Here is a 15,059-nt window from a genome sequence, read left to right on the forward strand (position 1 = left end):
GCTGTGGTTCGAGAGAGAAGTTGATTGGTGAAGAGGTTAACTGTGGTTCGAGACAAGTGGCACTAGGTTTTGAATAGAAGTGTACCTGTATATAGTATATACACAACTAGCCTTATACACTAGCCTGAAAATTCTTTAACGATATATTATTGGGTAATTTTTAACCGTATCACCAGTAGATTCCGAGAAACGTGTGCACAGCTGGCTGCTACAGCTTAGTTTACGAGACAAAACACACGGTAATCTTAATCTCTGCATATATAACAATGGCAAGCAGGACAGGAAATACATTTTAATCGGTAAATCATCATGTCTAGTGATACGATGTATTTTTTTCTGCAGAAGACAAGCAGGATTTTATTGCAAATGTAATGTAGGAATTGTGTGTCCGCTGGTGACGTGTTTCATACTGATTTACTTTATAGACGGGGTATATAAATTAGCATCGATTTTGAAGGCTTGTACTGGGTGGTCGCCGTATACATGTGGTCGCTTTATAGACAGCGATATACGGTATATGTTAACTGCACATGTGTTGAGGTATTCGCTAGAAGGGAGCTTGTTCAGTTCCTGAGTGAAATCATATGAGTTGATGTATATTCAAAGTTAGCCTTAACACGATCTCCTTGTGGTTACATGCTCTCATTCTACAGGTTTATGAGACTGCAGGATTAGAACCCCCCAGGGCCAACAACCCTCACGACATCAGAGCGGTCACTGGACATGCCATTGGCTTTATATGAAGGAGGTCCAACATTTTCCTCAAGCCTTTGGCTGCGCCTTGCTTCATGGTGAGCGTTCTGTGAAAGTTCTCGCCAACTGTCCCTGTCTAATCAGTGTCTGTTCAACCTTGGCTGAACAATTCTACAGAGAAGGTGATAGTTCTCTTATAGAATTTGTTTCATGTGGCTTCTCATCGACCAGATCTGCACTTTAACTTGAAGATCCTCACAAATTCATGACCGATTCGACATTTGACAGAATCATCATATGCTACTGGGTATCCACCTCTCGGAACTCACAGGACAGGACAGGACCAGATGTCACAAATATCATGGAGATATACTTGCACCTACACCGCCACATCTCACATTCTACACAGAACTTGGAAACACCACTTGTCTGTCTACCACAGTTCACAGAGAATTGTCCATGTGTGGTGCTTTCACTTTGTCTTTGGCAAAATGCGGAATTCTAGGTTACTGCACATGGTGATTAAAATGTTGTGTCAAGAACTCTGACTGTACTCAGAATTAGGTCAACTGACCTAATGTTAGCTGTGCAGTATATTTGTACAGATTGGTTTTCATGCTTACTTGTACGTAATGATGCAACCACTTGATCAGATGCCTATCGCTGTACATCAATGTGACCAAGTCACTAACTTCAATAGACCTCCAATGCAATCATGCAGAGTGAGGAGGCACCTCCCTTCATCGTCACCTCCATATAAGAACATCAACCATTATACGACACCCAAGGTATGGAAATGATTGTACGGTGCTATCTTTCAGACCAAAGTTTTAAATATATTCAGCCATCAACTGGATACAGCTTCAACTTCCCAGAACCGTTACGTTGATGCATCGGTGATAGGTTGGAGAGTGCGTTTATTTTGTCTACATGGGATTGGGCATTGGTTTGCTGACAAACACAATTTTCCACGTATCGTCAAGGCACGACACGATCAGAAACCCTCCTGAAGTTGTCATTTCAGCTTTACAGTCTTGTGGACAGCCTACCTGCTCTTCAACAGCCGCTTACACTTTGTCAGGGGCAAGAGCTCCTGGGATGTGACGAGCTGAGGTCAACTACACTTATGTCTGATCCAACAGTAGATGTTATGTTAAGACCCTTGGCCTTGCTCTACCCCTTCACCTGATTTTGTATCTCACTAGGTCCACTACCTCTACCAGGGTGGTTCAACCTACTCATCCGTCCACACAGCAGGTTACCACACCCAATGCCAAGCAGGTTTCATTGGTACACCTGACTCATCTTAAGAGAGCTCTAGACGCAAAAGGCTATTTGGCAAGGGCAGTTAAGGCCATTCACTATGGCACAAAGATCTTCGACCAGAGACCTTTATGATGATAGGTGACTTTCCTGCAGAACCTTTTGTGAAGGAAAGGATCAGAACCCCACTACTGTGTTGCCTCAATTCTTGGCTGAATACCTCCCTTATCTGCGTACCAAGCAACACCTGAAAGGCAGCACCATTACTACCTATTTGGTGTCTCACAATTCGATATTGGCATTTTAATTGCGCTGTGAAGATCTGAAGGCGAAGTTTCGTCCTCCCACATAGGATTTGAATGTCATACTTTGGTGTTTGCGTGCTCCACCTTTGGAGCCTCTTCACGCTACATTATTTTATAACCTTACCAAGAAAATGATATTCCTTTTGGCACTGGCCACGTTGCAATGGTTAGTGAGGTTCACCCTCTCGAAATGACCCATGTACGCTTTGAACATGGTTACACACCTTGAGTCTTTCACCATGGTACACACCTTGAGTCTTTCACCATGGTACACACCTTGAGTCTTTCACCATGGTACACACCTTGAGTCTTTCACCATGGTACACACCTTGAGTCTTTCACCATGGTACACACCTTGAGTCTTTCACCTTGGGCTGTGCTGGGATTTCATTGCCAAGAATTAATTACCAGGACAGACCTTCAATCATGGGAGTCGAAGACGAGGGAGCGCTCTTGTTTTGCCTTGTGTGCACATTATGAGTTATATCTGTCACTCCAAGACTTTCTGTGGTGCTTTGAAATGCCTTTATATTCCCATATCCCTAACCTCCACGATCGCAGCATTATGTTATTATGGTTGCGAGCTATCATCCTTCAGGCTTATGAGATCGCAACGAGTGATTGCCTCTACGATGGCTCTACACAGTAATTGCTCTATAAAAGCCATCATGGAAGGATGTTTGTTGGTGGGTCAAATGTCGAGGGCTTTCACTGTTTTAGACCTCTGGTAGAAACCCAGCAAGTCACCAATCCTCGTCGCCATTAAAATGCTCCTGTCCAGAGCCAGCCTTACCTGACTTGCGCAGTGTTTACACACCCAACAGAGGGATTATTCTAATAACCAGCAGTTTGGCTTGGTAAATCAGTCTCCAGACTACTTTCTTGCTGCTTTTTAACGGGATGTCCTGATTCTCTTGTACTATCCAGGGACAGGATTGGCCGAAGAAGCTACAGATCTGCACAAGTGATGCGCTCAACGACTGCCGTATTACTCCAGTGGTAATTGACACTCCCCTGCCAAAGCTGGATATTCAATTTTCCAGCTGACTGCTGCGACATGCAGTCTAAGGGTTTATCAACAGGCCAATGTCATTAACCACCTTAGGTGCTAAATATGGTTAAGAATCTTAGTTTGTTGTTCATGAGCATGTAATTACTAGAAGATATTACCTTATTAACAAGATGTCTGTTGTCTTACAAGAAAATGTTGATTAGTTATTTAATATTTTAGTTATGTGACTATATGTACCCAGTAATGGTAATTATCATGATAATAGGATCATACCGAAATGGTATATTTCGCTGCAGAATCATTTAGATAGACAACAAGTACAGAGTAGTGCTACAACATCAGGCCTAGATTAGAGAATTGTTTCCACAATCTTTATTCTTTAATCGCAATGAACCACACAGTTGGTAATTAAGTTGATGTGTAACATCTCAAGAATACGGACATGTATAAAAAGGCTTTACTCAAGATTAGTGACAGGTAAAGATAGCTATTCAGGTAATCCAACATAAGACGTACTAATATATCAGTTTCTAAGGCACTGTTGAAAGTTTTGGGAAAGCCTACTGGTTGAAGTGGGTTCAGTTCCTGACACTCATATAAAATTGCCCATTTCTGGTGTCCCCCGCCATGATATTGCTGGAATATTGCTAAAAGCGGCGTAAAACCATACTCACTCACTCATATAAAATCCATTTCAGCAAAGTACTTCAGAAATGAAGTTGAGCTACAGGGCCCACAGTTCTATGTTTATGTTTTCAATATAACAAATCAACTTCACAGTAGAACTTCAAAGCTCTTAATGAAAAAGGAATTGTGGAGTTTATTGATTACTATATCTCATTGTTTACTTTTCACTCTTAGAATGTCTTTTCCTCCAACAGGGCATGAATATCATTGAAAATATGCAACCAGCTGAATTTACCAAATACCTAGCAAAATATCAGAATACAATATGTGGACGTCACCCCATTGGAGTTCTTCTCAATGTAAGTATTTTTTCCTCTCTTTGTTACCTAAAACAATGGTGCACTCACCTCGGGGAGGCATTCGTCACCACTCACCCATTTCCTTAACCTGCAAGAAGACTCATCCCCCCTATCGATGAATGTTAGGTTCGAAAATAGGACAAACCAATCAGAATGCACATATGACTTAAAGTACCTTGGTCAAAGAATCCCTCAGGAATAATTTTTGATTTTACATGTCTTGCATTTAAAAATATACCAAAGATACATTTAAATGTGTTCGATCATACCTATAATACTGCAAGTCCCAATGTGTTTTCAATAGCATCTATAAGATATATGATATATGGGGAAATACACATGCATTTTAGCTATGCCTGTTTTCACTTAGACAGAACCCAGTTTCAAAAATGGCCACGAGAGGTAATCCTTTTGTTTATATTACAGACTTTGCAGGTCAATATGTTTACTACCCTTTTGTGTACATAACAGGCTTCTCCACTCCAGTCTAACTACATTAGGCCATCAGCCTCGGTCCAAAATTTTGGCCACTGGTATCAAGTTAGGGAAATAATGCTCATAGCGTTTTTTGGCAAGGTATGGACCCCTAGAGTTGGGAAATGTGTGATAGCATTGCAGCGGTGGCAGCTTTTTGGGTGTTATCACCTTTTTTCAAAATGGCCACCAAAATATGTGTTACCACATATAAGTGGCCATATCTAAGCTCATGGAGCAGTTAGGACGGTCATTTTGGTGTCTATGACTAGGTTTGAGGGGTTAAAGATTTCATTTCTGTCTTTACCTAAAACATCGGAGCCTGTTTTCATATGAAAATCCAAAATGGCCACCAAAATGTTTATTACCACCGACAAGTGGACATATCTAAGCTCATAGAGCAGTTAGGATAGTCATTTTGGGTGTCTATGACTAGGTTTGAGGGGTCAAAGATTGCATTTGTGTCTTTACCTAAAACATTGCAGCCTTTCTTTATATTGAAATCAAAGATGGCTGTCAAAATGTCTCCTGGCTAACATATAAAAAGCCTTATTAAAGGGGCACTGATCTAAAGCAATTCCCCGGGACTGGTTGTTGCCCTTGTTATCGTTTTTTACCCAGATGATACCAGTTCGCGACCTGTGCTGCGCAATTCGTAAGCGCATTTGTCACTTTTATTGATAGTATAAGGGTGTATGGTCACATTGATCAATAAAATGAAATACAGTTTTGGAAATAATAAGGAAATGTAGGTATCTTTGTGGGTAGCATCGGTAATGGTGACGAAGTTTTGATAAGTCACTTGCTTGGTAATTGTGCGATTTTCGTTTACACTATTTTGACTTGCAACACAAAGTAAATATTTCTCCTGAATATTGCTTATTTTATCATGTTTATATTTTTACAGTTGAAACGTGCAAAATTTTCACTTAGGAAATTTATTAAACGCCTAAATATTCAGTTATTTTACAAATTTATTGAAAAATATGTCCATCTGTATTATTATAAAACAAATTCCAAAGATTTTTATGTTAAATATCATCACCAAGAGGCTGTAAATGTTACGATGAAAAGTACATTTCTATAATGTTTGGCTTCTAATCCAATCTACATAATAATCTATTGTGATGTTTTTAGGCCCTTTTGATCATCTTAGTCAATTTAACTCAATCTGTTAAAGAAATGGACAGATTTTTCAATCAAAATGACTGAAATATTTACACATTTTTATAAATTGCCTGAGAGAATCACATTTTACAAATTGTAATATATACACGCTTACAAAAAAAAAAGACTTATGAAAACAACGTCTATCGCGCATCGAAGAATTTCCCAACCAAGACATAGAGAAGCAAGAATGAATCTGTTCAATGCTACAGCAATGAAGGAAAACAAAGGGCAAATATCATAATTATAACCTACAAATTTATGTGTGTAATTTTAGGCACCTTCCTTGTTCGAGGAATGTATCCGTGAATATCAACCCAAAGGAACAAAATCCCACTGCAGCTGCATATCTGCAGCTGTACAAAGAAACTTATTCGATGTCACGTGTCTCTGTAACAATCAAATATTTTAAAATATATATATCGTTTAGGGATATTATAACCCGTGTTCGTTTCTCAATTGATCACTTAGATTGTTTCAGGTGTTTCACATAGGTGTCAAGTCTCAAAGGTCAGCTGAGAAAGCCCACGTGACAACTATTTCCATAATGTCCAATGAGTTAGATAACAATGAGCAATCAATCAATATATTATCGGTTAACCCTTTGAACAAAGTATGTTGTTTTTACATCGGCACTTCACGCCATGATATGAGTGTATGCCCTTTGTTTTAGTAAACCTAGACATGTAAACACTCACTTTTGACATATCCACTGTGCAAGATTAATCAATCAACATATTTTCTGTTAATCCTTTGATGACTAGGAACGATCCGTTGATTCACAAAAAAGTAAATCAACTGACCATTCATCTCTTGCTGGGCTGCCACGTGCATTTTACATAACACACATTTCACCTCACTTCAAACCTGTATTTAGATTGAATAATTACCCCAGACACAATAAATGCCAAATGGGAACCTTTGTCAGGTAATCTGAGTGGTGCTACCACTAATTATACCTGTTATAAATTCATTAAACTGAGCATCAAGTGAATGACGACAAATACACAAGTGTAGGGTTATACCAGAAAACGTGGATGACAACAAGGGAGTAGTAATCATATTATCGACGCAATCCGAAATCCGAAAATGCTTTCACTGCATGGACGCTTTTTTTTATGATTAAACTATAACCATCTGGGGTATTTCGAAATGACGACATCCGATGAGCTCCACCATTCTTTTTGTCTGTTTGTTTAGGCTGAAGAAATTAATTAACATGCGCCCTTTTTCGAAATCTTTATAGATCACCGTTAACCAATCAGTGTTCCAAAATGCGTATAACAAATATTGCCTCCAAGTTTATTTAGCTGTCCTTGCAGACGGTAGCCCAGTCTCTTGTCACGCTCAGTTGCGTTGCTCCTCATCCGGGTACTCACGGGGGGGAAAAAATAACAAAGGCAACAACCAGTCCCGGGGAATTGCATTAGATCAGTGCCCCTTTAAAGCTCTTAGAGCAGTTAAACAGTGTTTTTGGTGTTCATGATCAGGGTTGAGATGTCAAAGATAATTTTTTTTGTCTTTACCTAAAATGAGAAATCCTTCCTTTATATTTGAATCCAAAATGGTTGCAGTCAAAAATTTATATGCACATAGTTCAGGACAAATCTAATAATCATAGTCATTTTCCAGTTCCTCGTCATCCCTATCTGCATCCTCGCCTGCGCTGTCCTCGTCATCTGAAATAGATGCCTAGTTCTCGCAATCATGTTGTCTGCACATATCAGTACACTTGAGTCTATTTGTTAAACACTCACAGTTTGGTAGTACACACTTCCTTGGACATTTGCAGGTAAGCAATTCCAATACGGCTTGTGGTGCTGGCTGTCCATCCAGTCCACTACCAACTGTTCAGCTCCTTCTTCCATCTCAATCTTCCAGCCTCTGCCAACAGGTCTTGGCACTTGTGGGTTCCACACCAGACATCGTCTCCATATTCCAGCCTGATAGTTTGCCCTTTTTGCGTGTTTGACTAAGCAGTCCCTGCAAGGTGGAAGCTAATGACTCTCTATCTCACATCCGCTGTAGCTGTGCATGCCCTAAGAGCCCTACAGGCATCTATGCCAACAGCCGCAGTGACTTTCCTAATATCAACAACTCTTGTTCTGGTTTTAGTACCACATGTCTGGTATAAATGGGCTCCTATCTTGTCATGGAATGCCAAACACATGACGAAGACATCTGTATCCTCTGAGCAGATCACTACAGCTGGATTGCCCCTCCAGCAGCATGGGCAGCATGGAAAAGTAGGCGCCTGTCTGCTTCTTCCTGCTGGCACTGGAGACCTGGCACCTCCTTACTACCGTGGGATGTGATTCTGTAGCATTTATCATTTGCAGTCACATATAGAACCTTTTCTTGTAACTTCTCTCTGTACTCAGCCTTCCTCCATTCACTGGCTATGAAGGTAATGAGGCTGTGTTTGTTATTGACTCTTGTCAGGAAACTCCTCCACTGCCTCACGATCTGTGTGCCGGTGATGCCCTGCAACTGGTGCCCAGTTTCTTCACCTCTTGCTGATCTGCTACTGTTCTTGATAGAGAGTTCTCCCATTACACATCGAACACGACATCTATTCTATTACTCCGACTTCCTTCACACAGTGCCATACACAAAATAGTAGTGGCAATGTCTCCAAAGGTAGCTTGATCACCTTTCACTCTTTGAACTAAGTTCATTCCAATTACCACAGAAGCAGACTTTGCTGGGAGTTGGTCTGCTACTGCCACATTCTTCTGTAAAGTTGTGGCTAAGGTAGCTTTGTTTGTCTTCCTGAGTAATGTCTGGTGTTGACAGTGCCCAGGGTAATGGTCCCAGGGGATGAGAGAGGATATCCTCCATCTGGAGACTGCGCTTTTGAGCCATCACTATTATGCGACCAAATAGCAACCTGTCAGCTTTCAAGATTATCTCCTTCCCGCTCGATTTGACTACCCTCTTCTTACACATATTGGTGAATGTCTTCAGCTTTTCAGTCTTCATTGGGTCATGGAATTTCTTTGCAGATGGGTCTATCATCCTTGAAGGTGGCATAGCTCTGCTCTCCAATCACATATGCTTTCATTAGGTCAGAGGTAATGTCCCTGGGGGCTGTCTTTGCTGTAGAGAAGCTTATGAGGTCCTGCTCCTCTGAGATTAGGTTGACCCAACCTTGGATGAGATCAACAACTGCTGACACTGCTTCCACATCGTTCTTTGTTCTTGGCTGCTGTAGATCTGCATTGTTTAGTTTTGATTTGTTACCTTGCACCTTGCACCAGTACTCGGCTGTAATGTAGTACCTTTTGATAGCTCCAGCTTTCAGGCTGAATCATGCTGTTCCTCCTGGAGTCTGAGTATCCTTGTTCACCGTAACCTCAGTGGTCTGATCCACAGGGATATGCCCAAAGGGGTTGTTGCTGGACAGTTGCACCGAGAATTGGCCTGCCTTGAAGGCTCAAGAGACAGGTACCTGGCATAGTTGACCTTATCGTAGGCAAAGCACCATGGGATCATCGTTCGTATAGCATTGAGGTGCAAATCCCAAGTTCCCTCTCGTGAAGCACCCAGACGGCCAAGTACTATATCCTCTACCATGTCTATATAGGACAACAGTATCCTGATAGCTCTCCATTGTTGTGACGGAGATGTTCCTGGAAGTCTCCTCACAGGATCATCAACTCGGCTATGAGAGGACTCTGCAGGATGTTGTTAAAGGTTTGTTGGTTCAAATTGTCAACCATGTTGTTCACCTGGTCTAAAAATGACTGGATCAAGTCGATAAACCCATGGTTATTCACTTTGAAACAACTCCATCTTTGGCTTTAGACATCTTCGTCTCGTCTGATTTGCACAGCTATATAGTTTATTTCCTCTTAGCCTATCCTGACAAGCAGCAGCTCCAACAGAATATGATACAGCTGCTGTCCTACCTAGGCTTTCAAGTTCATCCGACCAAGTCTGAGTTTCAGCCAGTACATGACATCATGTACATTGGTGCCATGTTACAGTTAAAGCCAGGGTATTCTCTGACCCCCCGAGAAGCCTAACAAGAAGTTGCAGGGGATGATTGTGGCAGCCCTTCCGATCTCTTCGTTGGGGGATGTCCTGTCTGGGGATACTGACATCTCTCCAGGTCCTTGCGTACCGAGGTCAACTTCAGCAGCTCCACCCACTCCAAACTTGGTTGAACTGGTATGGTTGGTCGAGTTGAATTGGTGGATGGACCATCTCTGTCAGGGCGTGCATTCCTCTGGCCTTTTGTCCACCAGACCATCACCCTCAACAGGACGTGTTCGGGCTCACAGGGGCACTAGTCCTGGGGACATGGATGGATATCAACCGATCTCTTCATATGAACTTTCTCGAGATGCTAGTGATTCACAGCATAGTACAAACCTGGGCAGTCTGGTTGCGTAGGTCATCGGTACTGGTTTCTTTGGACAACACCATGGTAGTAGCATACCTACTGAGACATGTGGACACAAAGTTACAACGTTTGTTCCGCTTGGCAGATTTAATCAGCTGCATTGAAAGCACATCACATTCCTAGGGAACTAAACAACTGGGCAGACTGTTTATCCCCGAAAAACAAGAACAAGTTGACGGAGTGGTCTCTACATCCCCAAGTCTTCAAGTGGATAAGTCATCTCGACTTGTTTGCAAAGTGTGTTTTTGTCAGTCCAGAACCAGACCCACAGGCTCTCCAGGTGAACCCTGTTAATGAGTTGGGAGGTTATGTTCATTAACGCATTGCCCCCTTGGCCTCTGCTGGACACAAAAATTCCTCAAATTGAGGGTTACCAATCTGCTTTGGCATCAATCCTCCAGCATAAGGCAACTCTTCTGCAGGTGCAGATGAAGGCTGCCTGTTTGCTTGCCATGGCAACAGCACCTGGAGTGTCGGAGCTTCATACCAATGACGACTCCTCACTCACTCGCACACCAGATTGGAGTAGGATCACTCTGCGGGTGCCCCCAGAGCTCTTTGCCAAAAACCATACCATGGCGAGAGGCTGTGAGTGGAGGTCCCATAAATATATTTACAAACTTCTATCTGATGATTACCCAGATCAAGAGGAGCTATATTCCTTGGGGCCTTTGGTGGCTGCACTTTCCCAGTTGACAACCACCATTGTCTAGTGTGAAAACCTCCCCAGCGTATCTGCATCTAGTTAATGTGTTTGGAAAGAAGTAAAGATTTCCTGTTCAAAGCAAAGGCTTTTTCACGAGGTGTCGTTTACCTAACAAATGGTTCAGATAGAAGATAGCCAAGTCACTCAGTATGGATAGTCTTTCACGTTACTAGATAACTGGCCAAGTCACTCAGTATGGATAGTCTATCACGTTACCAGATAACTGGCCAAGTCACTCAGTATGGATAGTCTCTCAAGTTACTAGAAAACTAGTCATTCAAATTTGCCTTGTACTGAACAGCAACATCATAAAATGTTAATGGCACTGGACCAAATTTAACATTTAGATAGCCAATCATAAAATAAATTTGAAAAGTCAACCAAACCATTCACATGAACAGGCATAAAACTGGTAGGTTGCCAGCTAACTTGATGAATTATGATCATATTTGATAATTATATCATTTCGGTAGTGAGCCAGTTGTTGTTTTTTATTCTATTTCAGACCATATGTTTGAGTTTAGTGCTGCTCAATTTATTATAAACTCATTATTTTTTTCAGGCAATAGAAACTGTGCGAAGAAATGGAAATGGATACAAGCTGAATATGAAGTTTTTGAAGTATGCTCAGTCAAGTGAATGCACAAGTGCCAGTGACTCATCTGTTAGTTATGCAGCTGGAGTGTTGTTAATTCAATGATAATTGACATGGATGTGGAGTTCCACCGACACAATAGTGGAACCTGCCAGTGCTATACTTGTGTTATATTCCACCCATGCTGCTTTATATTGACTTTAAACTTGGTCATTATGGATCTATCTTTCCCTCTGTGATTATCACTCAGACATTTTGGGCATAATCTGAGATTCAGGTTTCCTGCCGGTACCATCTATACCTGCCAGTCAGTGATTTAATGATTGTAACAATTCACCGTCCAAGGGTTAGCTCACTACAGCTGTTAACATTTGCTTTTCCTACACAAATGTTTAGATACTGTCAATCATGAAAATAAATCCCAGCAGGAAATTCATTTTAAATTGCATGGATTTTATATCTCATGTTTGAGACCACTTGGTACAGACACTTGACAGATCAACTTTATGAATTTACTTTTTTAATACTGGTACTTGCATCAACCAGTTATCTCAACCTTTCAATTAACCAAAAGTTTCAATCCCCAGGGGGAAACCTGCCAAAATTATCCATCAAAGATTCTGTGATGTCACATGCATATTCCTCTTCTCAATTTTGACCTGGTTTGGGACATTTTTTCACCCTCCTGTTGCATAGACGGCACTGAATTGGAAGTAAAATACTTTTTCCTTCCTTCCTTGTTGCAGTAAAGTGTAGTAGGGTAGAAATATGTTACCTTGAGAGTCTTGCCGAAGGACTCATAATGTACAATGTATATTTAAAGTTGGCACACCATGTCCACCAGCAGCGATGGCCTGGACTCTGAGAACCCTCCCCCATGGTTGCCAGAGGACAAGGGCCAGGTGCCTGTGAATGCTGTGACCAGTTGGAGCTAGCTGGTCATTTACATTAGTTCCTCCGCTAATGGGGACCGATTGAGGCAGATCCTTGGGTATTGTGATAGATACATGGATAGATTGATCTCCAGTAGCCTGTATCCATTTCAGTCAACTCTTATGTAATATGACACAGCCAGGACACGGTCATGTCATTGTGCTCCAGTGGTGTGGATTGTTTCTCCCACATTAAGTGGACACGCCATGATATAACTGGAATACTGGTAACACCAACTCTCCAGTTCTGACAAAACTGTCCACCATGAGTATTGCTGACTTTGAACAACATTCACTCACTCGCATACAGAGCCTCCAGGAAGTACATTAGAACCAGCAGCAGCACCATGTTTACATAGGCTCAAGTTACCTTGTTACAAACACCTGTGACTGAACCTTTTTTTCTTCTTTTTTTTGTCTCGAACAAAACAACCCTCCTCTGAATATTACATAGTATTAAAATGTCATGGTCTACTGTGAAGGGTTTGTCAGAAGCATGGTTAGACTTTCTGATTTACAGGTCTACTCCTGCAGATGGACCAGAGGAATACAAATATATCATTAAAGTGCAAGTCTCATGGTATATACAACTTTGCAGATTTGGATAGATGCAGGTGTGGTATCAGTATCGTATGATTCATTTGCACTTTTGTGTATCAATTTCAAAGGCTAAAACTAAAATACAGTGGAGGCAGAGCCTTTATATACAAAGGCTCCAAATATGGTCTTGTTAGAGGAAATTACCTCCAAAATTACATGTCTGACTGCACAAGCCAGCCCCTACATTCACACTCTAGTAGGCTTTCCTTCTGTGAGTGGGATCAAAGATGTTGATGTATGTATGTCTTTGGATTCTCATTCAACAACGGAAATGTGACAAAGGCCACTTATACTAATTTGTATATAATGAAACGATTGCATGTATTCTGTGGAGTATTTCAATACTCGGCCATAATTTCCAGGTAAATAAGTATACCAGTATGCACCTTTTCACTCTACATTTTATGATAACAGCTTCCCAGCTGATGGTAATACCCAATCAACCTGCAGGCCAAGCCGTCCGTGCTAAATAAGTCATGCCTCCTTGTTTTTGTTTGGGGCGTTACAAATACAGACCTCAAAATACATACCGGTACTTTTAATTAGGGCTGGGACGAGTCCAAATTTACTACCCGGGTACCCAGCACCCTATTACCCGACTCTACCTGCTGTAGATATTTAGAGATAGGTACAAACTGTCAGATTGATTTGGAAAAGTTTGACCGTAGCCCTGGCAAAATGTATTTAGATACATGTGTAAAACAATCTGGTCATGCATACACTGAAGTTTACGGTATGACGTTTTATCTTTATTCAAACATATAAAAATCAGAAGGAATGGATGCATTGTCAGAAATAAATGGGAACATTAGTGACTTATAGTGTAACCATAGAGTTTAAGATCATTTTTGTCATTAAACAATATATCAGGTGACTAACCACGACTATTCAGGACCCACCCGTCCCAGCCCTACTTTTGATTAACTTCAACAGCGCTAAGTTTACGTTTTCACACTTTTTTTCCCCCAGCTAGGGGGATATAGTCAATGCCTCGTCCGTAATCATTTTAGATTCCAAAGCGTAACTCGAAAACCGAAAACCAATATCTTTCAACAAAGTTGCGCCTTTTGCTGTTTATGGATTTGGGGCAATTTTATCGATTTCTGTGGAAACAATTTGGACCAAGTCTCAAAACAGAGAGGGAGGTGTTGTTTCCGGAGCAGAACTAAAACACTATTCAAAATAATTAGTACTTGTATTGCAAATCATATAAAATTAACAATGGAATTGCTCATTCATAAAAATCAAAAAGGATTTATACCAGGAAGATCTATTTCAGAAAACACAAGGTTGTTGTTATGATATTATCTTTGAATCAAAAACACAAAATAAACCAGGATTACTTCTGCTGATTGATTTTGAAAAGGCATTTGATACGGTATCAAAAGAATTTATAAAGTTGTACAAAAATATGGATATGGACCAGAAACGATAAGCTGGATAAATATACTAACTTACGATACATCAAGCATAATACAAAATGGGCATTTTTCAGAATTTTTTACAAATGAAAGAGGCTGTCGACAATTTTTCTCCTAGTAGCTGAAAGCCTAGCATGATTAGAAATAATAATAAAATTGAAGGGATTACCTACAGTCAATGACAAAGAATACAAACTTGGGCAATATGCTGATGATACTGAATTATTTCTAAATGGCAAAGATGAAAGCTTATATGTTGCTATAGAAACACTAAATAAATTCTACAAAATGTCTAGCTTAAAAATTAATGTAGACAAAAGCATGGATAGGCTCAAAAGCGGGTAGCAATGATCATTTACAAATAGAATGGCACAACAAGGAATTTGAAGTATTAGGAATTATGTTTAATCCAAACTTAAGTGAACTCTGGGTAATCCATACAAAAAGAAAGCTAGAAGAAATAAATAGATTGCTTGCAAATTGGAGAAAAGAAATCC

At 40.7% G+C, this 15,059-nt stretch overlaps 1 protein-coding gene across 2 annotated transcripts in view; it reads left to right on the forward strand.

Annotated features, from left to right (window-relative positions):
* Window positions 1-12,055, forward strand: part of LOC124149741 (protein MEMO1-like) — a 120,532-nt gene extending 108,477 nt beyond the window's left edge. Inside the window, exons 8-9 of one of the 2 annotated variants that reach the window (XM_046521495.2) lie at window positions 4,155-4,259; window positions 11,577-12,055. In XM_046521495.2, coding sequence (XP_046377451.1) covers window positions 4,155-4,259; window positions 11,577-11,714 — 243 coding nt within the window. In that variant the 3' untranslated portion in view covers window positions 11,715-12,055. The remainder of the gene's footprint in view (window positions 1-4,154; window positions 4,260-11,576) is intronic. The other variant, XM_046521496.2, reaches the window with a different exon arrangement.
* The last annotated feature ends 3,004 nt before the right edge of the window (window positions 12,056-15,059 follow it).

Source organism: Haliotis rufescens, unplaced genomic scaffold (assembly GCF_023055435.1).
Source record: "Haliotis rufescens isolate VD_foot unplaced genomic scaffold, xgHalRufe1.0.p SCAF_3, whole genome shotgun sequence".
Lineage (NCBI taxonomy): Eukaryota > Metazoa > Mollusca > Gastropoda > Lepetellida > Haliotidae > Haliotis > Haliotis rufescens.